This window comes from Aulonocara stuartgranti (assembly GCF_965226115.1).
Source record: "Aulonocara stuartgranti genome assembly, chromosome: 2".
In the NCBI taxonomy this organism is placed as follows: domain Eukaryota; kingdom Metazoa; phylum Chordata; class Actinopteri; order Cichliformes; family Cichlidae; genus Aulonocara; species Aulonocara stuartgranti.
The window spans coordinates 29,726,262-29,751,791 of NC_138940.1; the positions used below are offsets into that span (position 1 = coordinate 29,726,262).

Sequence of the window (25,530 nt, forward strand, 5' to 3'; positions counted from 1 at the left end):
TAGATGTTGGCTGATTAAGTGAGTCATCTCCATGGTGACTAATACTGGAGCAAGCCTTAAAACATTCAATGTCTTTTGAGGGAGCACAGCAGGGGTGTGTGGGACCAATTACAAGTTGTACTAAAGAACCTTATGGCAGTCTGAAAGGGACCAGACAGTGCAGGGGCTGGGAGGGCGTTGAGTTCTTTTCATGTACAGTCTTTGGTGGAGAAATGAGGTTTGCAATGGACTTTTCAGTGCTGCTTCTTTCGCCCACAGGTGGCAGCATTAGAGGGTCGGATCACTCTTGTGGCAGACGGGGAGTCCTCTATTTGCACATAAGTGATCTGACACTCTCTAATTCCTCTGATTTTGTTTGCTGTTTGAAAGGTCAAGTGTGATTGAGCATATGCTTTTATTGCTTTCTGTAAATACAAAATAAATTATGTATTTCATTCAGGTTACTGGGCAACAATTTAGTGGCTTTACCTCTGGATTGTTTAAAATGTAAAAATCTCCTAATTTCTATACAATAAAACGTGTTTTAATCTTAAAGAGACATGATGTCACTCTCATGCAAGTAGCCCCTAGGCAAGTGTTGCCATAGCAACCATCCCTGTTATCCCTGGTCCAGAAGCAGCTGCCGCTCTTCCTCGGTATAGCCCTTTCTCTCTCTCCCTTCCTTCATTTCTTTCATTTCCCCAAAGCTCGCCTTACCTCCTTTACCAAGGAAATCCTGAATCCTGCACAGAAACTGGACCACAACACTGCAACTACACACTGCAGGTAGGAATCAAAAAACTTTTTCTGTGTTTGGTTGTCTGTGTGTTCATTAACCTGCCAGTTTAAAAATACAGAACAGAAAGCTAATGTTTACATTTGAAAGAGTTAACAATTTACAAAATGTCATTACATTAATAGAGATTCAAAATAACTGTTTCTATTGCCAAATGTTGTCTTTTCAACAGGTTGGCTTATCACTGCATATACTGTATGCTTATCTTGCTTTTAAACTCCACTTGGATTCATTTTACGCTAGTTAAAATGTTTTGTTGTTTGTTTGTTGGTTGGTTTGTTTAAGGCCACAACAAAACCTTCCAAAACCCACTGACGGAACATATCCATCATGCCAGAAGACGCCTACCTGTCTTCCATGAAGCCGCCCTTCCCAACACTCACTCCCCATCCCAGGTTTGACGCGAGCCCGACAGCTTTCAGCCTCCTGACCACCACAGCACTTCTGCCACGTGAGCGCTTTCACATAGAAGGATCCACCCTCCTGATTGTGGTCATTTTTTGCGTGGTCTTTGTCCTGCTCCTTTCAGCCTTTTTCTACGCCTTCTGCTTCCATTGCTCCATCAGTACGTCGCTTAAAGACTCGCATGCAGATAACGGATGCAGCCTAGATCATGAGGACGCCACATATAAGTGCAGCTCATCTGATAACCAGTCAGTAGGGAATGTTGTCTGACTGTGATGCCAGACCAAGATAATTGTCATGTGGTTGTGATTAAGCTTTCTTGGGAATTTCCTGCAGTAGCAGTGCAATGAAAGCATAATTCCAAAACAGTATTGTTAGTAGGATTCCTCCTAAGCTCACATGAGTTTAGGTAAGACGAATCCAAATGCACTTAAATGTCATAGATCCATAGCTATTGTGTCCAATAAAAATCTGTTGAATATATGTATAATATATGTGCACATGAGTCTGAATGCCACTGAATCACAAGAAAAACAATAATAAATGCATTGGCACCCAGCCCAGCAGCCATCATGCTTTATTTTCACTGAGGTGACAGGTGATTTTATTGTGCCACTGCTGTGTGTTTCTAACAAATGAAAGAGAGAAAGGAGAAGGGACAGGGTGGGGGGAGAGAGGTTGTTTAAAGGGTGAATCAAGACATCACATTTGGATGCAGCAAAAACAAGGAGTGCAGGAAATTACTGAGCTTGTGTCTGGCTGGAAGACACAAGCTTACAGAGCTTTAGTGGCTGAAACTGAGACTTGTCTGTTCAGTCGTGAAGCAAATTAACACTAATAATAAAATCAATTTGTGCACTTTTGGAGCTTAATGAATTATTTCCATATTGGAAATTCAACACCACATGAGGTCACTAGTAATTCTGAGCATTACAGCTTATATACAGACATCAACACAAGATGATCTTCATTATCTGTCATTTATAGGCTAATATTCAGCATTCTGAATTCTACGTGACTGCATTTTAGCTTCGATTGCATTACTATCTTATGATTCATGATAAAGAGCACATGGCACTTTTGGAGCAGCGGGAACCACAGTGTCGTCTCTGTCCTCTGACCCACGCGAGTCCCAATCAAGGTGCGAGTCCTGGAGACCATCATTATAGTAAGACTGGAGAAGGAAGACGTTATTTAATCATCCTAATAACAAAACAGCAAGGTTGACTCAACTGTGTATATATGAAAAGCAAAAGAAAAAAATCTTTTTATTTAATTCAGCAATTTAAAAATTCCTGCACCACAGTTTTTCTCTCAACTCATGAACAGTTATCTCCTCCATCCTGCTTTCCTTCAACGAGTCCCCAGAAAATGGCCTGAAATCTCCATTTTCATACGATGAGAGCGAACATACTTGACATCATCCTTGTCTTCCCCTGGTACCAGTGGGAAAACCTGAGCGCAGAGACAGAAAGAGCCTCGAGGAATCAGAGATAATGACTGTGGCAATAAAGCAAATGAGAGTGCGCACCATTCAAGCGTGTCTCAGCCGAACCTTTACCGGTCCCTGCTCATCCCCTGTGGCCTCAGGGTCCAATATGGTGGCCTTGCTGATGGCTTTACTGATGGTCCTTGTCTCAAACTGAGGACACGCTGCCTGAGCATTACAATGCTTGTCCATTTTGCCTTTCAGCCACTATGTTTCTATTTCAACATTGCCTTGTAAATGTACAAAGGGAAGAAAAAAGAAGAGAAATTTGATGGTTTTTGTTGTTTTTTGGGGGGGGGTTTCTACCATAAATGTACCTAACATACAAACTTATATTCAAAGACAGAGATTCACAGGCACAATTTCTGCTTTGGAAGTGAAATGGCAGCTGCCAGATTCTTAGTTCCCTGATGAAAAATGAATTGCTGTTGCTTTCTTGAGATTGGTGTGTGTAATCAGGTGCCTCAGAAACCTCTGGGAGTCACTTTGCCGGTATTATCGCTGAATGTACAGCCTCAAAGTCGGGCTCACTGATAAAGCAGTAAATCAAGAAGCAAACTGCAATTACCAGCTGTGAATACTGAGTGTGCTGACTCCCCAGAGCCAAAACATTGTCAGTTATTATTATTTCATGTGTTTCTGAGGTTCATAAATGTTTATCCTTTCTGTTTGCTGGTAGGCATCCATTAACACAAATGAAACCCCCAGTCTTTGGGTCTCATAAGGCCTGTCCACAATATCCAGGCATGCCCGTTATACTTTTCTAAACATTCAGACTATTTAATACTGTTACGTCGTTGCCTCATCCTCTGTTTTTTGAGACCTGTGTTCTTATTTCTGTCATTTGCTACTTTAAACAATTTCTTGAGGTAAATTGTATTGAATTGATTTAAACTATGATGCGTATTTGTTCCACAGCAATAGATAATTGATTACATGTTTCTGTAATGGCTCGTTATGCGCAACAAATGAAGTAGGTGTCGTTGCTATGGGGAGAGTTTTGATCGCTGACCTTGATGCTAACGATGCCCCTCCTTTCAGACATGAGGTGGCTTCCTTTCAGGTGCTTGTAGGAGGCACTGCTTCGCTGAATGTGCAGCTCCTGATTGACAGAGTCATCAGTCCCCAGAAAATCCCCCAAATTACCAACAATAACTAAATAAAGACATTCTGACTATACATACATACTGAGCAAGGAACATTTCCACACTGACAAGTTGTGGGACTGGTACAGTCTAAACCTGATTTGTGTATTTTTTTCAGTTATTATTATCATGCACAGACTTTTATTTTTGTGGATCTTTTTTTTGCAAGAGTTGGCTAGCAACAATCCACCATGACTGAGACACCTGCAGTGATGAATAGCTTCTAGCCAATGACCCATTTCCAGTTGCTTGTCATACATTCATTAAAGCATTCTTTAGAAAGCTGTGCGGTGTATGTAAGAGGGATTCTATCGCCTCTCCCTTAATTTTCCAATAATATTTCCTTTAACTACCCTAAGCTTCCTAAAATTAATAAATAAATATGTCTACTACCATAATTAATATTACAGAATTTCTTTATTTTAAGTTAGCATAACTTGTATTAAATTGTATTTGATTGTTGTCACCGGAGTTTACGCAGCTTCTACCCACCAAGAAAAAATGGTATGTTTTTGCTGTTAGATTGGTCTTTGAGGTGATCTATGGAGTGCATCATGTCTAAGGCCATGTCACAGCAACTACCGTGTCTGCATCTCCACTGTACTCAACCTGCATAATAAAGGACAAGTGTTCTTACCCAAACACACTTGGGTATAAAGTGCTTTACAATAAGAAAGAAAAAAGTTAAAGATGTGTTGTGTCACACTGAGCGTGTCAAATAGGGTGTACATGGTGTTGAGCATGGAGACCACCTGCCTCAGTGTGATGTGGCTACAAATGCGAGTAAATCCCTGCATCACTGAAGAGGAAGGTCACATCACGGAAAACCTGGGAGAAAAGACACAAAGTGTCTGGGAACTCTTCACAATATAAACAGCTCAGTTTATGCTTTAGTAAATGCTAGATTGGAGATGTAATGAAAAAAAAATTTGACTTTTTTAAGTGCTTCATACATGCGTGTGAGTTAGAGTAAGTGCACAGAGCACACATGTCTCGGGGCCTTCTTCACTCCCTAGCGCAGCCACAGCAAATCATGCTGTTATGACAGCTACCCTCAGTACTCCCCTCTTCATTATAGATGGACCATTTTCTTTCATCTCAATTTCTTTTAGAGTTAATTAGAGCCAATTAAAGGCAAGTATTTAAGGGCAGCGTCTGTATCCTAATATTGATGAGGCAAACTGAGTCCGCTGAAGACATTGTAAAATTTATCAAAGTTATGCTGGTAATATATATTCACTTGCCTTTTTCTGTGGAAGAAGAAGAAACATTTCTTTGACATGGAGCCACATTTTTCACCAGAACATTTGTAAACAAATGACCTTTTATTACCTTCAAGGTTTCTTTCCCAGCATGTTGTACAAAGACAGTACCACCTGTGTGCAATAATAGTTAGCTTAGCTTGGTACAGACAGTAGAAAAACAGCATTTTCTAACAGCCGAAGTGTTCACAGCCAGCTCTCCTTTCTGCATCATCCTGTAAAGAAGGTCTTCAGTCTTCTTCATCTCATAGTCCAGCAACTTCACGCTCTCCTCCAGCTTACTCGACTGCCTTTGCTCCTGGTTTTCCCCAGTGAGAAGAAAGAGAGAAAAAGTATTAGTTTGTGCAAAAGGTTGGTAAACTGGTTCTGCTAGACTGAAAGCTGGGCTTTAGAGCAACTTTGCATAATACAGGTTGACAAGCGAGCCGATCACTCATACAGAATACAGCTGCACTTTAGCACCAAGTACCTGTATGAGAGCTCTCTTTAGCTCCTCTCACTGTTGTTGCGTTCCCTCCAGCACCAGGTCTCTGCTCGAGTCGTGCAGCCTCAGGTCGTTGATGTACAAGCCGGTCTTAAACATCACATTGAGGCTCTCCAACCTCCACATGCAGTGAAAGACAGTGGAGGTGGAAAAATACATTAATTAACAATGATAGTGGTAGTTATGTGTAATAAAATCAAATTATACTATCATTACTTATAAAATTATAAAAACTGTGATCATGGGATGCATTATTATTTTTATTTTTTTCAGTTTCCTGCAACATTAATAATGTAAGCAGTGTGGTGTGGCATTTGATATTTCACTAGCTTTGTCAATACAGGGATAAGGGCATTTTGCTTGGAAAACAAAATGTTTTAGAAGAGGAGGGGGGTGTTTTTGTAATGTACTCAGTGGAAAACACTCTCAATTGCAAATGGGTTCCCATTAGGCTCACAAGAGCTGCACTGTCTGATTACAAGCTAATTAGCAGCTCATTTCATGCATGGTAAGTGCTGTTAGAATGGGCCTCTGATTTGATTCACTGCCCAGGCTTTTATTTCTCACTCATAATTCACTTTAGCTCTTGCTGCTTTTTAGAATGTTTTACTTTTCAACTGCAGCCTTTTAATAAAGTTCTCTTTCTGTGTGTGTGTGTGTGTGTGTGTGTGTGTGTGTGTGTGTGTGTGTGTGTGTGTGTGTGTGTGTGTGTGTAAGTGTGTGTAGGTGTGTGTAGGTGTGTGTGCATGTTTGTGTCTTTGGAGGTGAACGTGAGGCTTTATACAGGGGTTCCCAGGAAGATGATGGACTCCCACTCTGGCATGTATCTCATTTGTCCTTTTAGTTTGAGGCAGCAGCTCCCATCACTCCAGCTCTCCATTGCATTAGCACTGTTACCGCCTAAAAGAGGGGCAATCAAACGGTGAGAAAGCAAACATTCAGAGAGGTGTTTTAGGTTAGATTTTAACTGTAGATACTCAGCAGTACATTTCAGCGGGGGATAATGGTTTGCACACTGTGATAACAATGTCATCTTAATTTAATGGACTTAGCATTTTTTAAAAGAGTAGTTTGACATTTGGGGAAGTAGTTTTATTCATTTTCTTGATGGCAGTTTGATGAAAACAGATAATACCCTCATATCTGTGTGTTCAGAGTGAAGCTGGATACAACAGCTTGGCATAGGAAGCGCTAACTGAGAGAAAGCTTGCCTGACTCTGTCTCAGCTTTTGTTCTGGGCTGCCTTTGGACTTCAGAAACTTTCTACTGGCTCCAGTTTCATGTTGAAAAGAAAAGAAAGAGGTATTGAAAATATATATAAATATTTTGAAGAACCCAACGAGTCTCGCCATACATTTTTGCGAATAACAGAGAGGACTTGACCTTTATAATCATCTCCGATGACAGACTGGTAGGCCATGATCTCCACATGTACATCAGCAGAGCAGCTGACATTTTCATAGTCAGAATCTGCGGATAAACAAGGTGAAGCACTGAGACTCATGAACGTGTTTTACCCGGGCTTGGATCAGGTCAAATAAATTCAGTCAATTGAAAACATCAAAGAGTTGAATTTCTGCAACTGCAGGACCTCAAAAATTTGATTCCACTCTAGGTGAAATATTCATTCCCTTGCACAAGAACAGACAGTTTAACAGTTTAACTGCACACTTCTTTAAAAGAATGAAATTTAAATAGCCAGGCACTACTTTGTGTCTGACTACAGTATATCTGATTAAACCACAAGTCCTCTAAATCAGACACACACCCCTGTGACTGTTTACAAGCTTCGGTCTTGGTTTGATGGTTCCTCTCGCTTAGCTAGCTGCTTGAATATGATCTGAAACAGATTTTGGGGATTGGAGATTATCTGTTTACACAATACTAGATCAGTATTCTGAATAGCTCATATTTTAAAGACTACATTGTAATCTAACTAGTGTCTAGTCTGAACTTTATTTGCTGTTAACAAGAACATTGTTGCCGTCTGAAATTTCTCACCATGTTCCAGGTGAACTCCACAAGGGGGCGAGCCACCAAGAAGGTTTCATTGAACTTCTTTCCATCCAGATCAGGGAAGACTGTAGCCAGGCTCAAGCCAACATTTTTGCACCACCATGTCCTAAATCATTTAAAGGATCAGTGAGTGTGTCTTCATTTCATTCCAGACTGCCAGCGGTTATATAAAGAGGGGGCAATTTAAAATAATTACCTGTCTGTTAAAGGGGAAGACCTCAAAGAAGAAGTCAGAAGTAATGGGAAAGGTTTTCTGCTTTTCCTCATCCTCTTTCATGATGTGCCGGTAGGCTGAGTTATCAAAGTTCAGCCTGTGTAGTGAAGCAGATGAGTGCTTCTTTTAAAAGTTTAAAGTTAAGTTTTCAAAAAACTGTGTTGAAAGAAGCATGAAGATCTTAACTTTAGAAAAAGGCAGCGGGGCATGAGGATTTGGTAACCACTGATTTCATGTTTTTATATTATATCTTAACTGTCACTTCCAAAATACATGCAGAAAAAAAAAGTATCCAGTTGCAATAAATGAAAATAAAGAGTTCTTCCCACCACTTGATCTTCTATGTTTTTCTCTGTTTCCACACCTCATGGTAACATGGGAGTAGTCCCCAGTCATCTGCTCACAGAGCACCTCCACATGGATGTCAGTGTCATAAAATTGTTTCCACATCTGCCTCAGCTGACCCCTAGCAAAGTGTCCTATCGCTTACTCCTGCAGGGGACAGACAAAGAAAATCTAATGTCTTTCTAAAGAGATTAACCACGCAGCATTTCCTTGTCTCTACTCCAGCTTTTATGTCTGTTATGTCTCCTGTCTGCCCCAGCCCAACGCTGCAGTCAGTCCCCAACCACCTCCCCACCCCTGCTGTAGCAGACCTGTAGTGGAGGGTCACTCCTCCTCCTGGCAGAAGAAGGTCGGCGGCTGCACCTTGGGGTAGCAGGTATTCGTGAAAGTTATCAAGGCCATTGACAAAGTCACGTATGTGTCGGCACAGCACTTGGATGGAGAGAGAATGACTTTGGAAACCCTTTGTAATGTGCCCTGCAACAAAGCGTGTAATCCCTTTGTAAGTAACTGGAAATTCATTGTATTTTATTTGAATTTTAATGTAATTATATTTACCTACAAATACTTTAAGGTAGGTACACTAGAATAAGGGGGTGACAAGTCAGGTTTTTCTGGAAACAAATTAGAGTGTAATTACATTTAAGTACATTCTAGGTTGTTTTAAGTGATGCATAATTTCATGGTAATTTTGCTGAAAAACAAGATTTCCTCATCGTACATCATAAGTAAGCTGTAATTCTCAGAGCACAGGCCGTATTATGGACTGGATTAATTTAGCCTTTTTACATCTTTATTTTTTTAGCTTTATTTAATCCTGACTATGTTGATGTGCATGATGGATTGTCCCTTTATCATATGAATATAAACCCTCTGAGGATTGTTCTCCCTCACCGCCTTACAAGAAAAAACAAATCATCAAAGTTGCATCCCTAAATAATCGTAAAATGATGAAACAAAGCCTAACTTTTTTTTCTTCCTTTCACCATCACTGTTCTGAATCCCTACTACATCTCTACCATAAGGTGGGGAAAAATCTAAAGAGCTGATAAAATACAGTGAAATGCAATTTAACTACAGAGAAATTACACCTTTAGTCACATGTTACTCTGACTTTTTTAATAAAGTAATCATACAGGGACAAAGTCATTTAAGATGTTTAATGCAGAATATTTCATCCATTTTAAAAATAATCCAATCTGATGTTATTTCATCTTATCTCTGAATATCTTTCATTTACAGTCCATGTTTTAGTCCGCCAGCTATATCTAAGTGTTATTAGTCCTTTATTGCAGTTACACAAGCTATTCCAAACCCACCGATATCTTCTGGATATGGAAGAAGCTGCATGGTATTACACTCATGTAACACCCACTAGCAGAACAACAGCCGTGACAGTTTTGTCATCTGTATCTTTTCTCACCTCAAGGATCCTGTCATAACCATATTTCTCAACAAAACCCAGGAAGCAGACACCCCAGGAGTTCATCAGCCTCTTGTGGGGTGTTGCTGTCACTCTACATGCTGCCTTTGCAATCCGGGGAATGAAACTCTCAATATAGACCTGCAAATGCAAACGCTCTGACTTAGGTGAAGAAGCTGTTCTGGCCTGTTGACTATGACCTTTCAGACAAAAGTGACAGAGCAATGAATAAAAGTGCTATCATGTTGACTTGGATGCAGTCACACACTACAGACCTAAAATATATTATTAGTCCATGGATGACTATAAAGCATAAAGCCATGCCAGTGTACCCACCTGACATCTGCTCTCTCTGACCAGCTTCCACACATCGTCTCCGTAAGACTCCTTGATGAAGTCATGACTCTCACACAGAAGCCCATACATTATTTCTCACTGGATTGAAGCTCAGACTGACTAGCACTATATAGCAAGACGCCTCCCCAGCTGACTGACTTGCAACAGTCCTCCCCAAGGCACCTGCAAGCGATAAGAAAAGTTCAGAATGATGACTTTTTTCAGGGCTGCAAGCTGAATATTAATGCATTTAGCTTTTAGCGGGAAGCTATAAAAAGACGTGTACTTATACTGCTGCTTTTGCTTTCTCCAGCTCTTCACTCTGCCAATAAGGATTCATCTGAAGGCCAGCGGGGCAAACGATTTTAAAGGCGCCCTAATTGCACAAAACCCTTGAGTCTGAATGGGACTCTTTTGTTCTTGTGTCAGCTGTCAGTGCCTGGTGGCTGTGCACCTCTCGATGTGACACAAACTCCCTGCGGAAGACGCCTCTCGAACACAGATGAGACCAATTTGAGAAACTTCTGCCTTCATTTTATCATCCTCTTGTTTGCAATAAAATTATCAATGCACAAAATCTGAATGTGTATGTGTGTGTTATTTATTTATTACTTTATCTAGCTCAGAGTAGACTTGAGTTATGAACTGTTTTCACTGTTCCCGACATGTGACTGAACCACACAAAGCAGATTTATTTTTTCTTTTAATGTTTAAACCTTTATGAGGGGGTTTTTCTTTTTAAAAAAAGCAAAATTGCTTTTTCTACTAAACAAACACTCTTAAATAAACCTTTAATGGGCAGAAACTCTTCAGCTTTTATTGTTTGTTTGCAGCTGATTTTCTGTGACTCGGGATGACTTCACATTTTCTTTCAGGCTGGGAGGCTTCCCACTGGGAGATAGTGGTATTGTGGAGCAGGGCAGGTGCAAAATCGATATCCAATCTCAGCAGGGATAAAGAAAATGGTTTTCCCCCCCTCCAGACTCCTGCTGAGCTCAATGAATCAATTTGGGGGGGGAAGAAAAACTGCATGATAAAATTAACTTTAGTTCAAAAAGGGCATCCAAAAATAAAGTTAAAGGTCATTACGCATTGTGCAAGGCAAAAAGTATTTATGCAGAAGTCACTATTTGAGTTTCTCTGCAGTTGGTAAACCAACAAATAAATTAAATCCAGATAGTAAAAGTATTGCATGGTTGCTTACTGTGATCATTTACACAGCCGAATAACTCAGCTAAAGATCTCCCACCTCTAGAAACTCAAAGAACAACCAAACTAGATTCAGAGCCACAACCTCGGATCAGTCCTGAAGCTCTTTCTCCAAAACCGCGTTCTAGTGTCCAAGTTTGCAACGGGGGAGGCTGGGGGCTTGGCCTCAGTGCGCAAGTGTCTGGACAGCTGCTGTCATCAAACACACACGCTGAAGGGATCCAATTTTTATCATCACAGAAGCTTGAGGTCAGGATGTAAATCTTTGTGCTCGTCCCTTTCCCTAAATCGCTAGTGCCACCCCTCCTCCTCAAATACTCCCTCGATCCATCCTCGCCCTCTTACCCCTCTGCTAAAATAAACTCAGTGAGGTAAGCACTGGAGGCATCTTGGGATGAGTTTTATACAGACTGCTCCCTCTGTGCTGAGGAGTGTCAGAGTGGAGCGTGGAAGCATCCCAGCAACAGTAAAAGAACAAACCACACAAACACCCCAACCAGCTCCAACACCCGGCAAACAGGCAGGCAGCAGAAGCAAGAGAAGCAGGTAAGGACTAAAATAAGGGGAGTGCAAACCTTTGTATCATCCAAATAAGGAGTGACATAAGACACAGGATTCATAAATGACTGTTTATCAGAAGCATGACTGAACAGCTAAGTGAATATTTTTATTTTCATTGTAAAGAAGTAATCTGCCCGTTTTGTTTAGACCCATGACCGGAGTACGTGTGTACCAAAAAAAATCTGCAGAATATACATTTTTTTCAAAGAAAGCTGGGCCACCTTTTAAAAAAGAGTATGGTGATGCAGTGCAAATCATCATTGACTATATGTATGTGAAATGAGTGCAGATTAAATGTAAACACTGACATGATTTTATTAATTTTTAACTTTGTTTTGACAAAAACTGTTTTTTATACTGTTTTTATACAGTTTTTTGTTTTTTTGGTTGGTTGGGGTTTTTTTTTTTACTTTTCTACAGGTGACAGACAGCCTGTAAGGGTTTGAGGACTTTATTGACCAAGTTTATTATTTTCTTGTACTCACTTGATATACGATTTCAGCTACTTAACGGTTTGCGGTCTCCCTTGTCATAATTTGGGTTTCATGGTGCACCAAACGCTCTCAGTGACTGACAGGCCCGGACTGCAGGCACCCAAGTTTAGAGCCCAGAGTCTTTAACTTTACAGTCATGATCTTATGAATATGGTTTAGTTTTAGTAAAATAATTAAGACCTTCTCTTTTCGTAATTTTGCCTCTGTGCACCACCACAGTGGATTTATGATCAGACAGTCATGTGACTATAGTGTAGCCTTTAGGCTTTAATTTGAGGGGTTTAAAAAAATACATGAACTCTTTGGGAATCACAGGCGTTTTTAAACACAGTCCCGCATTTTCAGAGGATCATAAGTAATTGGATTTTGATTTACAAGCAGGTTCTTGACCAGGTGAGGCCTATCTCTGTTGTTATTCTGTGGCAAATTAAATATTAAAGATCTGAAGTAGCCAAATTAGTACAATTGGTATTTTCTTAAAATAGACAATCCTTATATTTGTATGTATGTTACTTTGCCCAATTATTTTTGAGGACTGTTTATAAAATTGGCTGCGATTCCTTGAAAGTTAATGCCATACTTTTATAGAACCCCTTGAATTAAAGTTGCACTTCAATCACATCTTGACTGTGTGATTTCAAATCTATTTTGGTGTACAGAGACACAGCTACAAGCGTTGTGTGATTGTCCAAATATTTATGAACCCAACTGTATGTTCCGATGCCTGTGTATAACGTTCAGCATCAATAATGCCTCTCCAGATTTGCATAATATGGATAGTCTCTGCAATTTGCAGGTAGGTGCTTTCCACCTCTAAGCTGGATAGTCCCTTTCTTTTTTAACCCACAGGATGCAGAGAATTTGTGCAAGAAGTTGTTTATAATCCATCTGACCAAAAGATAATTCTCTACTTAACATATTCAGTATGAAAAAAAAATTCAGTTTCTCGTTTAAGAAATTGGTTTTCGATCTTTTGTAATTTTTTGTAATCTGTATTTCTTACATTTTACACAGAATCCAAACATTTTTCTTTAAGTACTGGGTTACATTACTAAGGATTTGTGGCATATGGGTGAGGGGTGGCATAGCTAAGTTTTATCAACATCAGTGATATAAAAATATCTAATTATAAAATGTCACTAAATCAGAAAGAAAGAAAGACAGATTAGAAAGATTCTGTGTTTATGTTATATGGGAGAAATTACACATTAGCCCTTATACTGATGATGAAAATGTATGTGTTCCTTAGAGGAAGCTGTGAATGATGATGCAGTCAGACGTGAATCACATGACTAAGCAGAGGTTGTTGCAGACTATGGGTCTGTCTAAGGAAGTCAGGGGAGGTAAGTGTATTTTAGATGCTTTGTTTTATTACTGCCTATGTCAGGGCATCAGGAAATAGAACTGACATATGTGTACAAAACATTTGCATATTAGTTTCAATGCTTTTATGCACGTTGGTCTACTTCTTCTTTTAGTTGGTCCCTTTAGATCATCTACCTTTATCCCATTATCTCTCACAGAGGCTCTCTGCATGTCCTCCTTCACTACATCCATCTTCTCTGTGTTTTTTTTTCTCGTGCCTCTATATTCAGCATCATTTCTCCACTATCCCTCTTCTATACGACTCATTCGAATCTTGTACATCCTGGTCACTCCCAATGAAAGTCTTAACATCTTCAGCACCACCTTCTGTCTTTTTGTCAGAGACACCATCTCCAAACCATACCTCATAGCAGGTCTCACTACCATCTTAAAAACCTTCCCTTTCCCTTCTGTCACAAATCCACCCCTAACACTCATCTCCACCCACTCCACCCTGTCTGCACTCTCTTCTTCACCTCTCTTGTGCACTGTCCATTGCTTTGGATCACCCCAGATATTTAAACTCATCCACCTTTACTGCATACACTCCTTGCATCTTCACCTTTCCACCTCTGTCCCTCTCATTCACACTCATGATTTCTGTCTTGCTTCTACTGACTTTCATTCCTCTTCTCTCCAGAGCATACCTCCGCATCTCCAGGCTCTCTCCCATCTGTTTGCTATTCTCACTACAGATATCTTCTGCAAACATCATAGTCCACAAAAACTTGTGTCCGATCTCATTTGTCAGCCCGTCCATTCAATTCAATTCAATAAAACTCTATTGATCCTGAAGGTTGACCCCGAAGGAAATTGGGTTAAGGCTGCCGACCTTTGCCAGCGCCATTTTTTTTTCCATCAATCATTGCAAAAAGGAAGGGGCTGAAAGTAATCCCACTCCCACCTTGAACCCTTCTGTCACTCCTACCACACACTTCACCAATCTCTCACTGTTCTCATGCAGGTCTTGTATCACCCTCACATACCTTCTACTCTTAACTTCCTCATGCAGGATCACAGTTCCTCATATTCCATAAAATAACGTGTGGATATGAGCCCATGTCCCATGTGACATATAGCATATCTGGGACCAACAGATTGAACTGAGCCAAACATCAGCACATGCTGGCCCACTGCCTGGAGAGAAATGAACTGTAGTATACTGAAATCCCCGGAAGGCCAAAGTGCTGTTAAAATTCTCTGCACATTCCAGTGGGGACCATCCCATTTGCACTGTTTGTTTTCCAGTTTTGGCCGCCAGCTACACTTTGAAACTAAGTCTCCTAAACTCAGCAAAATGTGACTCCCACCACTGAATTTTACACAAGCTGATCAAAGACAGCTCCTCCAGGATGGCACATGCCCAAACCTCCCCGAACACTTATCATGTGCAAGTAAGAGAGCCGCTCTTACACAAGTCTTTCATCCAAAGAGCCTATTTATATGCCGGTTACCCATGCAACCTTGGACCACAACAGACATTACACACCTCTTGACATCACCTTGAGGTTATTTGAGACCCTCCACAGTGCCGGGATATCACACAAGAAGAGACCCTGAGCAAAAGCTCTGAGGATACCAACTAAGTGAGGCTTCCCATGCTTTTACTTTTATATATAAGTCCCTCTCAGCTGTTTAATGTTGACAGAAATAAGAGGACCAGAGGGAACTTTATGATTTGCCAAAGGTCCTTAATAGCCTGTTGTTACTGCCCTTCTCCTTCCAAACGTCTGCAAGTTGCTGCCATCATTAATTAGCACCAACAGCTAAAAGTATTTATGGAGGGTCACATCCACGCTGCCTCACTGCACAAAATCTTGAAGCAAATTATTTTCTGTAGTATGAGCTGTAACTTAAAAAATGCCACGTGTAATCAGTTTTTAAAACATGAGTATCTCTTTGTGTATCCTGTTTTGCACAAGGTTTGAACCTGGGGAAGAAGATTAGCGTTCCAAAAGACGTGATGATGGAGGAGCTCAACCTTCTCTCTAATCGGGGTTCTCGCATGTTTCAGGAGAGACAGAAGAGGGCTGAGAGATTCACAGTAGAGAGTGCTGCCAACACCAGTAATGTAAGAAAGTGAGAGATTAGGAAACTGTTTCTCATGTGTATACTCTCTTGTAACAGCTTAGTGTGCTACATGGATCGAACAGTTACGATTAATAGCAAAAAAGCATTTTCTTAGCCCTTGTGCAATTTGTAGTACAGCAAGAGGCCACTTTACCTCACATCATGAAGAATTACTGCCATATCAGCATCACAACAAGGAAACTTGTTAGGAAAGTAATAAGTAAATTAACCCAGTATCTTTCCTAGGTTTATGCGGAGCCCATTCCTACCCAGCAAGTCATCCAAGAGGTGCAGGCAGGAAAAGAGAACCAGGCTTTCTCCATCCCTGGTAAGCATAGCCTGGTCATGAACCTTCAGAAGACTGTAGCAAAGAAGGGCAGTCCTGATGTCCTGGCTCCAGGTAATACACGACAATGAAAGGATTGCCAAGGACTGCCAAAAGCACAAGCCATGAGACTTGCTCGTTGCAATGCCAGTGCCTGGATAGAGGAAACGCTTGAGCAATGCATGGTCATTGTAGCACACTCTGGTTTGCAAGTGCTCACCTTTGTTTTGGAAATGCATCGGGCACATGGATTTGTTTGATGGTTATTGGTGCCAGGAGAGTTGGCAGTTTGTAGAAAGCAATTAAGTGTGAGCATCTTTGCCGAGTGCTGTTGTGTATTTGCCCCAACAGAAGGCACCGCTTACACTCTGACTGACAGTGAGATAAGCACTGTTTATTATCAGGGATTCACACTGAGATCTAATTACTGTAGTTCCTATTTCCTATTGACAGGGGTGATATCAAACATATTCATATTAGATCTGTGTCTGCTTTAATAAGGAGAGCTTTTATAATTTTTATCTAGTGGGTTTTGAGTTTTTTTTAGTTGAGCTCATTTACATAGAATTTAGCACACACTCACAACTGAAGTCAAACTTTTTAGCCGCTGATACTACATTTTTGCTCATGTCAGGGTATTCCGGCCCTCTGAAGGAAATTCCTCGTGAGAAGTTCAACACGACGGTAATCCCCAAATCCTACTGCTCACCATGGATGGAAGCTTTGGGAGACAATGAGGAGCTCCTGAACACCCTCAATACTCAGCTGCCCCAGCCCCCACAAAGACTACAGGCTTCCAACTACAGGTGCTTCAACAGGTAAATCTGCCCTTTCACCCCAAATAAATCAAAAAGTGGTAAATCTTAGTCTGTTAGAAGCCCACAGTTCTACAAATAGTCCCACAGATGACCTCACCACCTTATCCATCACTATCATATCTTCCCGTCGGCTCCGCTCCATGTTTCCATGGTTTGAAAATTAATCCAGTGTCTGGCTTGCACTTCCTTAGGAGTGACGTATCTGTGATGGCTATTTTGAACACTGGCTCTTGAAAAACGATCTACTGAGGGGTTGCAAGCTTTTAAATGGCCCCACAGGACAAACCAGCACACGAAAGAGAATCACGTCTCTCATGGCACACAAGGAATTGCATCACACAAGCGAGGGCAGGACAAAGGTTACGCTTGGGCAGACGGATAAACGGAGAATATATGAAAGACCAACTGGCTTTACTCACTTGAAGCTGTCAGATAAATAAATTCTGACAGCCAGGTTGAAACTGAAGCCAATGTGGAAGGATCTTTTTACACACTTACAGTTATTATGAAGGCTTAATTAAATCTGAACTCTAACAGTGAGAGCAGCAGTGTTAGTAAAGGAGGTCAAGTTCACCCCCAATGCCTGTTAGGGTTTTTTTTTTTTAACCGTTAAAAGAGCCTTCTGTTTAGAGCAGGGACTTCCAAATTCATATTAGGTATCATGTGAAAGACACCCGCTTTAAGGGAAGGAGTGTAAGCTAACACTTCTAGGTAATGTTCCACCATAAAGTGTTTACTTAACCACAAAAGACTCTTCTTTGTTTCTCAGATCTCCAATGCCATTTGGGGGCGCTGTGGCAAGCAAACGGGTGATCCCGGTGATCAGCTTTGAGGCTGTAGAATCCCAGCAACTTCCTGGCATCGCTCTGGACCGCATGTGCCGTCGCCCCAACTTCAACAGAGCACCCAGGGGATGGGGACCCGATTACTGCCCTGAATCTAATGAACTATGAAGAGAAGCTGACAGACTAAAAGAAGCTAAAGACTGAAACTCTGGCCTATGATCGCTCTTCTCCTCCTACAAAGACGAACCCTCTGTTAATCCTAAAGCACCGCAGGGGAGAAGAAGAAGAAAAAAAGTACTCCTGCATGATATACAAAGTGGTTTTCTACTGCCGAGTGGATTGATGAGCTGAGGCGAACTCCCAAGTTCATTACACACTCAGTCAAGTCCAGGACAATGCTGCCACAGGCTGATCAGTCCTACCTATTGTTCCTGTTTGTCACCTCGAGCAGTATCTGATCCCATCAATGTCTCAATGTCTGCCTGCCCTCTCCTTTCCCTTCACTCTGCAGCTTTACATCTTCTCTATTAATCAGAAGCTGCCAGACGCCGTTATACAAGTAATGATGAATAATGCACACAGAGACGATGGATGGAAAAAGTTAGCCGTTTTAATGACAAATGAAAACAATATTCAAAGAAAGCCTTACAATAAAGTAAGTCAGATGATGTCAGATAAAAAAGTCAACTGAAATTAACAGAATCTAACTGCATGTTATACTACACACAATGTGACAAATACAAGTTTAACCTAAGGAAAAACATTTTATATATACACACACAATGGTTCCTACCACAGGAGGCTTTGAAACCCGCTCTTGTTTTTAAAGTCTTTTAAAACGTTAGGCTCCGGTGTTCAGATGCCGTTTTGGCTACTTTTTGACAACTTGCAAGATCCTGGTTGTCGTCTCTCCAGACACAGATGGTGCTTCTTCACATCATTCACTGCTCTGCAGGTGGAGTATTTAAAAAAAAACATAACAAAAAAACCCGACTGTTTTCTATGCGATGTCCTGCTCCCAGACGTTGCCTTTGGGTTCACCGCCAGTTTGCAATGTGTCCTGACCAGGTTGAATACAAGGAGAAGAGCGACATCTAATAACAGCACGACTTCCCTCTGACTGCTAATCGCCATGACGTGCTCCATGTGCAGCATGGGCACCCATGCGCTGAGGATCCTGAGAGGGGTAGTGGATTTGACCTGGAGGTCTCATGCTCATTGGAGGGGGCATAGGCGGGGCCATGGGACCCATGTGGTGAAACATTGGAGGGCCAAAGCCTAAGGGAGCAAAGGAAATAAACATGCTAAGTATCTACAATTACAAACTGTGTACACCTATGTAAGTGACTAAACCAAGACTGATGCCTTTAAAAAAAAAAAAAAATTCATAAACTATACTATAAAATACACATTAATAAGTCATAATTTTACCTGGAGGAGGTGGATTGATGCCTGGAGGTGGGGGTAATGCAATGTTCATGACAGCAGGAGAGGAGCTGGGGTCAAGGTTGAAGTAGTTGGCAGGAGGCTCTTCATCTAGAGCTGGCGGTGGAGGCAGAGCTAGTGCAAAGAAGAGCAAAGTTTTAGAAACTAAACAGGAAATGGCAACAGGCCAGCAAGATGTTTTTATGTCCGATTTTGCCAAATTAGCCCAATTCTACACGCACAGATTTCATATTAACTCATTCACTGCCATTGACGTCTATAGCCGTCAATGGCAGTGAATGAGTCAATGGGTTTAACTCATTCACTGCCAATGGCTGGCAGTGAATGAGTTAATTGAGAGTTTGTAAAACAACAAATAAGAATTAGATGCAGACATCAAACAGCATGCAACAGCTCGCTTTCTCCTCTGCTCGCTGTGTCTGACAGCTGAACCTGAGCTGCAGTACATACGCAGTCACAGCAGATGAAGTGTCCGTTCCACTTGGATTCACATGAAATCTGCAAATGTGGCAACTTCCTCCAAGGTTGTGTGGAGCTGCACACAATCTTATTTGTGCTCTAAAGTGCAACTACCTTGAAACACTGAAAAAAAGGAACGGCAGACTCTTTGCTTTACTCCAAAAGTCACATTCACTCAGCTTTTTCCCCCCTCTGCAGTGACTCTATTCCCCACCAGTGTCAGTACAGAACTGAAGGTTTAAGGGAGAAAAGCTAAAATGACTGGTGTGGGACAGATGATGAACTGAATAGCTCAGTATAAGATAAATAAGGAACATTTTCAACCCTAAATCAAGCACAGCTGAAATCCTGCCCATACACACCTACCACAAATGCTCAGCGCCGCAAGAACAACTCTAAATGTTCTTCATGCACACACACACACATCCTCACACTCTTCGAGACTCACCTCCAGGCAGTCCAGGCACAGGATCAAGTCTGGTACCCATCTCACTGACACCATCTTTGATTCCCTCCTTTCCTCTTGCTGCCTGGGACCTAAATGGGCACACAGCACAAGTCAAACAATGACTAATGACACTGCAACATTCACCATCCAGGACAAAATCAATTTTAAGCCTCCTGCCTGACATAATTTGATTCAACTCTTTCTACATTTCCACTTTGAGTCAAGCATTATGTCAGGGCATTACCTTTAAACATGGCAAATTATCACTTTTAAAATTGACATCTTTACCTAAATGGCTCTCCTTGGTGGGGGTTTATGGGAGTTAAGCTTATAAATCAGATTGCAAAATGATGTTTTGTAATTTACATTGTTATGAGCCCCCTTTAATGGATTCAGTACCTTCTGGTGTTGCTCTTAATATTCACAAAGCTGGACAATGTTTAACTTTTGATCGGATTCTTACCTTCCCCACTTGACAGTGAGTCTTCGTCCGTTAATAATGAGTTTGTTGAAGGACTTTTCAGCAGCCGTTTCAGCTGACTGCCGCGTGGCAAACTGGATGAAAGCGCACTGCTGCCTTTGGACTATGGTAATGGTTCGGATTTCACCAAACTGGTAGAAGTGACTCCTGCAATGACACAAAATAGTGAAATAAAAATACTTTGTAAATTTTGCTGTGTTGCAGTAAGTAGAAATAACAATATCCGCTTGTGGCTGTAACCCTCTAGCCGGCAACAACAGCTGTCTAGCCTAATAATACATGTAGCGGAAGCTTTAGAAGAGTTTATTAAGCAGGCACGAAAGATAAGTGTTACCAATTTAGAATCTGACCAAACGTGACATATGACCACAATCTCTTCTTCTTTTCCTGACTTATTTCTTTGAGTAAAAGTCAGCAAATTGCTCTCGTAGAACATCCCATCAGCATTTTGTATTACTGCCAAACGCCCTTGCTATGCATCGCGGAGAAGGAACAAATATACATATGCTACGATCATTACAGTGTAATGCTATGATACATTATATTGTGGCAACATTCTATTCTGACACTGCACCGCTCAATTGAACTGTCAAATGTACAACAATAAACGACTGTGGGATTTCTATAAAATATTCCTATAGGCCATATAAATGTCGGCACTCACAGGGCCCTAGGCAATGTTTATACAAAGTTTCATCAAGATTAGTGCACTTGTGTTGGAGGCGATAAGGAGCATGCAAAGATACATACGCTATGATCATTTTAGTATAATTAGACATTTGTATTTTGTATTATTCTAACCAGCTCATCTTTGTTTGTGCCTGATTTAAATAGTGATGAGAGAGATAAGATAGGAATGGAACAGATGGATGAATAGACAGCCAAAAACACAATGCCTCCAGCCACAGCTGTCCCGGGCATCGAGGCATAACAATAAATTATCACAGCAAGCTGTAAAAGAGGTCATTATGAAACAGAAATGCTTACTTGAGGTCTCCATCTGTAACAGTGTCTCCCAACCCCCCAATGTAGAGAGTGGTGATGGATTTGTCCTCTGGTGGGTCCAGTCGGGGCATAGTTGAAGCCCGCTTTAGTAATTTGTCAGCCACTGGGTCATTGATGCCATAGTAACGATCCTTTATGTTTTGGTCTGCTAGAGGGTCATCAGGATCTGTGGGCTTCTCATGCCTGTGTAAAGAGGGCAACAGAAAAACAATAAATATGATATGAAACTTCAACTAACCCATAGCGATGTCTTAATATATGTGAGCTGATATCAAAAGAAAGAATCAGCTCCATGGAGACTAGCATCATGGCACTCACCTGTAGGGACATTCCTCCCCTCTCTTACACTCTCCCTTGACCCAGAAGGAGCAGATGTGTGGCCGGTTCCTCTTGTAATATGGTGTGGTCCGAGCCAACTTCAGCAACATATCACTAGAGCTTGGAGCCTTACCAAGCTGGCCCACTGGCCGAGTGCCATCGGAATTGGCTATCTGTAAACAAAGAAGTCCAGAGAGGCATGATGGATGGAAAATCTCTCTTATGTTTGCTTGAAAAAAAACCACTGGATCAGACATTGGACCAGTAAAGACTGTTATCACTGTGCAAGCATAACAACTTAAAAAATAAACAAACCCAAACCAAAACAAACAAACAAAAAAATCATACTGCAGTCATGAGAAAGGAGCTTACCTCTCTCTCCATGTTCTGTGTGTAGTACTCTTTATTCACATCTGACCGAGGAACCTCATCTTTAACGGAGAGTCCAGTGTCTCGGACTTGGATAGGCAAACCTGTCAAACACAAGATATGACAGGAGGGTTACGCTCAGAACTATATAAATGAGGAGCTCATGAAATCTGCACAGCGACAAAACCCAGAGGAGACTCACCATACTCCAGGTCCAGCAGACATGTCTGACAAACATTTTTCATTTTACTGCAGGTCTGACAGACTTCTGTCTTTTTGAAACGCATCCGTGTTCCTGGACACCATCGGAACACTGTAAAGGGCCGAGCACAGATCTGATAGGCGGAGAGCGACGTATTAGAATAGAATAGCCCTTTATTGTCATGCATCAAAAAGGCCTGTACAATGTGGGCTAAATATGTACAATTTAAACAGTTAAGGCACCCCCCCCAAACAAAAACAAAAAAAAACATACCTTGCATTCTTTCCCATATTTTTCCTTGGTCTGTAAAACAAAGCATGACCATATTTGGACTTGCACATTTGCTGGTATTAACACTACAAGCAAATAGTTTTGAATTTGCTATGAAAGCACAGGGATGCTCACTCACCATACGAATGTAAGGATTTTCTCCTAAACATGTCTGACACAAAATTGGAAAATCCTGAGGAGAAAGAAGAACCGTGAAAATCAAGCACTGTAATCTTCGGTTTATCCAACAATTCCTTGAATTAAGTTATTCAACAGACCGACTTGGCTCCCCATCTCTGCTTCACCTTCTGCTGTGAGCACCTTGGCACACGTACAGGTAAGACTGAATACAAGACGTGCTATGGGACCTATTTTGCCATCTGTTAAAGGATGCTGTTTCAGTCCAAGTGCTGGGTGCTGAAAACGGCCTTGCCCTAATCCGTCTCACAGACAGCATCAGCCAAACATCTAAATATAGGCAGATCTTATGGCTGAAGCGACATCTACATAATCTAGGGTTGCAAAGTTTATAGACTAGCATCTTAACAAAATCAACATTGGATAAATGCCCTGTGGTGTCATAGCTCAATAAGGGAAACTGATTTGTTGCCTTATAGGGTAAGTAATGTTTAGGTAGGTCACAAAAACGTTTTTTGTTTCCAACTAAGGACTGGTCTGTTTGTGACCTTATATAACAATCAGTCGCTGTTGAATTTACCCAGTAGTGTAAAGACTTTATTTTTAGACTAAATTTTCTCTAATATTTTCGCCGCTGTCAAACCTGCCTAACAAGAAGGTTCGTTTTTTCAGTGTCACTTAGAGCGGTTCCACCCAGGATGATGTGGCTTTTTTCGTTTCCTCATATTCATTTATATAAGCAAATTTTCACCCGCCTACCATCGTTTTAGCATTGTTAGCCTGCTAGTGCTGGCCTTTATAGGTGCAGCCAGTTAACTATCACACAGCGCAGGGTTAGGTTACGTTAGCAATGATAGCTGTAAGCTCAGTCACTGTCGTTTTTACTACACTCTATAATATGGTCTCGTTGGATCCAGTGGAAAAAGGTATGTTCCATGAACTAATGTAAAATATCGAAAGCAATAATGTACACAGGTGAGCTAATGAAGCTAGCAGCCACGCTTCTACAACTAGCTACCGCTAGCTAGCGGAAGGCTAACTATCGAGAAAACTGACTAGTTTAATAAAAAGCTAGCGTGTTTCGCGATTATATTAACTCGTGAAATGAAACGTAACATAATGTGCTTCAATCATTGAAACCACTCGGCAACATATAACCCCAATAAAACGTACCGCGTCTTCCCAGTTCTGTCTGTTGTAAGTGTTGGAGCCTAGGGAAGTCGCCATTTTGCAGACTGTGGATCAACCGGAACGGGTTGCCAGGTCTGTGCGTGAAAAACCACCCCAATAGCCAATCAAAACTGGCGCCCACATCAGCCAACGCTGGTAGCGGTACAGGCAGCGGCTGGCAGAGAGTACCTGTAAGTGGATGACATGTGAACTAGAACCAGTTTGCTGGGATATGTAAACATGTATATAACTGCTTAGTCATGTATGCATTGTTTCATTTCAAAAATGAATTTGTATTTATAGATGTACATGTAAGTTCCTTCGAAATGTGTCTACTTAACCAATAATTTTTACCCTGCAGCATTTTAACTGTAGCCCAGTTCCGGGAAAACTGCAGAACTGGCAACCCTGCAGACCTCGCTCTACACTGGGCGAAAGGCGACACATTTTTAAATTGACTATTGTTTTTACTTTTAAGTCTAGGATGTGTTCTATCAGGAGTCAGTTTGAGGATGTGTTTCGTTTAGCGGGATGTGGGAATCTTGTGTAGTCTGCGAGACTACAAAAGCCCACAATGCACCGCGGGCCAGATAGCCACGTTTCACCTAAGGATGTCGCTCTATTTCAAGAAACTATCAGGTTTACGATAAAATAAAATGGGAACGTAAATATCAGAGAATAACTGTCAGTATAGTAGAAATACTAATCCCGACTCGTCCATCTGCACCTTGGGTGTAAACCTGAGTGTGTTTTTGTTGTGTGCTTTTCCCTTTGGCTCTATGACACGAACTGTTAATTGTGAAGGTGTATAATATTAATTTACCCCAAAAACAGAAAACGCAACTGGTGTTTTTTGAGTATGTCTTAAAAAAAATCAGTGACCTAATATGATATGGCTTACAGCCTGTGGGGAGGTTTAAAATGACTTTAATGCTTTATTTGCTTAACTGAGGTGCTGATACAGAGATATTTGTTGTAAACAAAGGCTGTAAAGCGCTATTTCCGGAGACAGGGAAAAACAGAAGACAGACAGACTGCTTGGTTGATGTGTGAGAGCTCGTGTAGGCCAATTGTGTCCTCGACACACACACACACACACACACACACACACACACACACACACACACACACACACACACACAGTTTGTCTATCCACCTGCTCTGATTCAGGTCAGGGTGTCTTTGCGGTGTGAAACTCCAATTAGTGGGCCAAAGGATGTTGAAGATTACAGATGGCAACTAAGTCCCTAATGTTTATTTAAGGTCAGAGAGGTTGTGGAGTCAGAGGGCAGGGATTAGATGGAGGTCTGGAGCACTGGCAGCATGCAGCTGCCCTTTAGCAAGTCAAGATGAAGCGTCTGGGATTCTTTATGATCACCTCCAAGTGGAAAATCCCCATGTTGTCCTTTTTCTTTTGATCTCTTACCTAGATTTAGGATTTCAAGTGTAAACTGGTTGAATTCTATCAGATAGGTGGCTCCATTTGTTAATGATTGAGGGTTTGAGTAATCATATTTACATAATAGGGGAGCAGAAATTTCCACTGGCCTTGTCCTGTTGTTTTTCTTCAAATGGGGTGAACAGACAGTCTCTTGCCCTATAGCACAACAAAGCAAACCTTTTGGGCACAGCCCTTTTGTCCTAATGAGTTTTCTGACCCTTTCTCCTTGATCATGTGAGCCAGTTGTTTTGAAGAACGGCTT

At 41.3% G+C, this 25,530-nt stretch overlaps 2 protein-coding genes and 2 long non-coding RNA genes across 8 annotated transcripts; 1 reads left to right on the forward strand and 3 right to left on the reverse strand.

Annotated features, from left to right (window-relative positions):
• Window positions 1-6,955: 6,955 nt before the first annotated feature.
• Window positions 6,956-10,026, reverse strand: LOC309691506. Of its 4 annotated transcripts, none has more exons than XR_014272026.1 (3): window positions 7,773-8,370; window positions 7,562-7,682; window positions 6,956-7,030 (listed from the first exon to the last, which is right to left on the reverse strand). It is a non-coding gene; the product is annotated as an uncharacterized lncRNA (long non-coding RNA). The 4 variants fall into 4 exon arrangements; XR_014272027.1 differs by adding an exon at window positions 9,895-10,026 and having other exon boundaries at window positions 6,974-7,682; window positions 7,773-8,282; XR_014272028.1 differs by having other exon boundaries at window positions 6,974-7,682; window positions 7,773-7,887; window positions 8,155-8,370.
• Window positions 8,532-9,745, reverse strand: LOC309691520. The gene is made up of 3 exons (XR_014272031.1): window positions 9,559-9,745; window positions 8,694-8,749; window positions 8,532-8,612 (listed from the first exon to the last, which is right to left on the reverse strand). It is a non-coding gene; the product is annotated as an uncharacterized lncRNA (long non-coding RNA).
• A 1,484-nt stretch (window positions 10,027-11,510) lies between the features above and the next one.
• On the forward strand, window positions 11,511-17,992 carry LOC309687571 (myozenin-2-like). Of its 2 annotated transcripts, none has more exons than XM_082502631.1 (6): window positions 11,511-11,649; window positions 13,408-13,501; window positions 15,446-15,594; window positions 15,840-15,993; window positions 16,553-16,736; window positions 17,506-17,992. In XM_082502631.1, exons 2-6 carry the CDS (start codon window positions 13,420-13,422, stop codon window positions 17,687-17,689), a joined length of 753 nt encoding a protein of 250 aa, XP_082358757.1. In that variant the 5' UTR covers window positions 11,511-11,649; window positions 13,408-13,419; the 3' UTR covers window positions 17,690-17,992. The 2 variants fall into 2 exon arrangements, with proteins under 2 accessions (XP_082358757.1, XP_082358758.1); XM_082502632.1 differs by having other exon boundaries at window positions 11,516-11,649; window positions 15,840-15,921.
• Window positions 17,993-18,111: 119 nt separating this feature from the next.
• On the reverse strand, window positions 18,112-23,938 carry rbm22 (RNA binding motif protein 22). Its single transcript, XM_082502620.1, has 11 exons — window positions 23,831-23,938; window positions 22,659-22,712; window positions 22,523-22,552; window positions 22,250-22,382; window positions 22,051-22,151; window positions 21,679-21,851; window positions 21,343-21,543; window positions 20,338-20,502; window positions 19,875-19,963; window positions 18,953-19,081; window positions 18,112-18,799 (listed from the first exon to the last, which is right to left on the reverse strand). The coding sequence occupies exons 1-11, from the start codon at window positions 23,882-23,884 to the stop codon at window positions 18,645-18,647; spliced, it is 1,284 nt and encodes a 427-aa protein (XP_082358746.1). The 5' UTR covers window positions 23,885-23,938; the 3' UTR covers window positions 18,112-18,644.
• Between the last annotated feature and the right edge of the window lie 1,592 nt (window positions 23,939-25,530).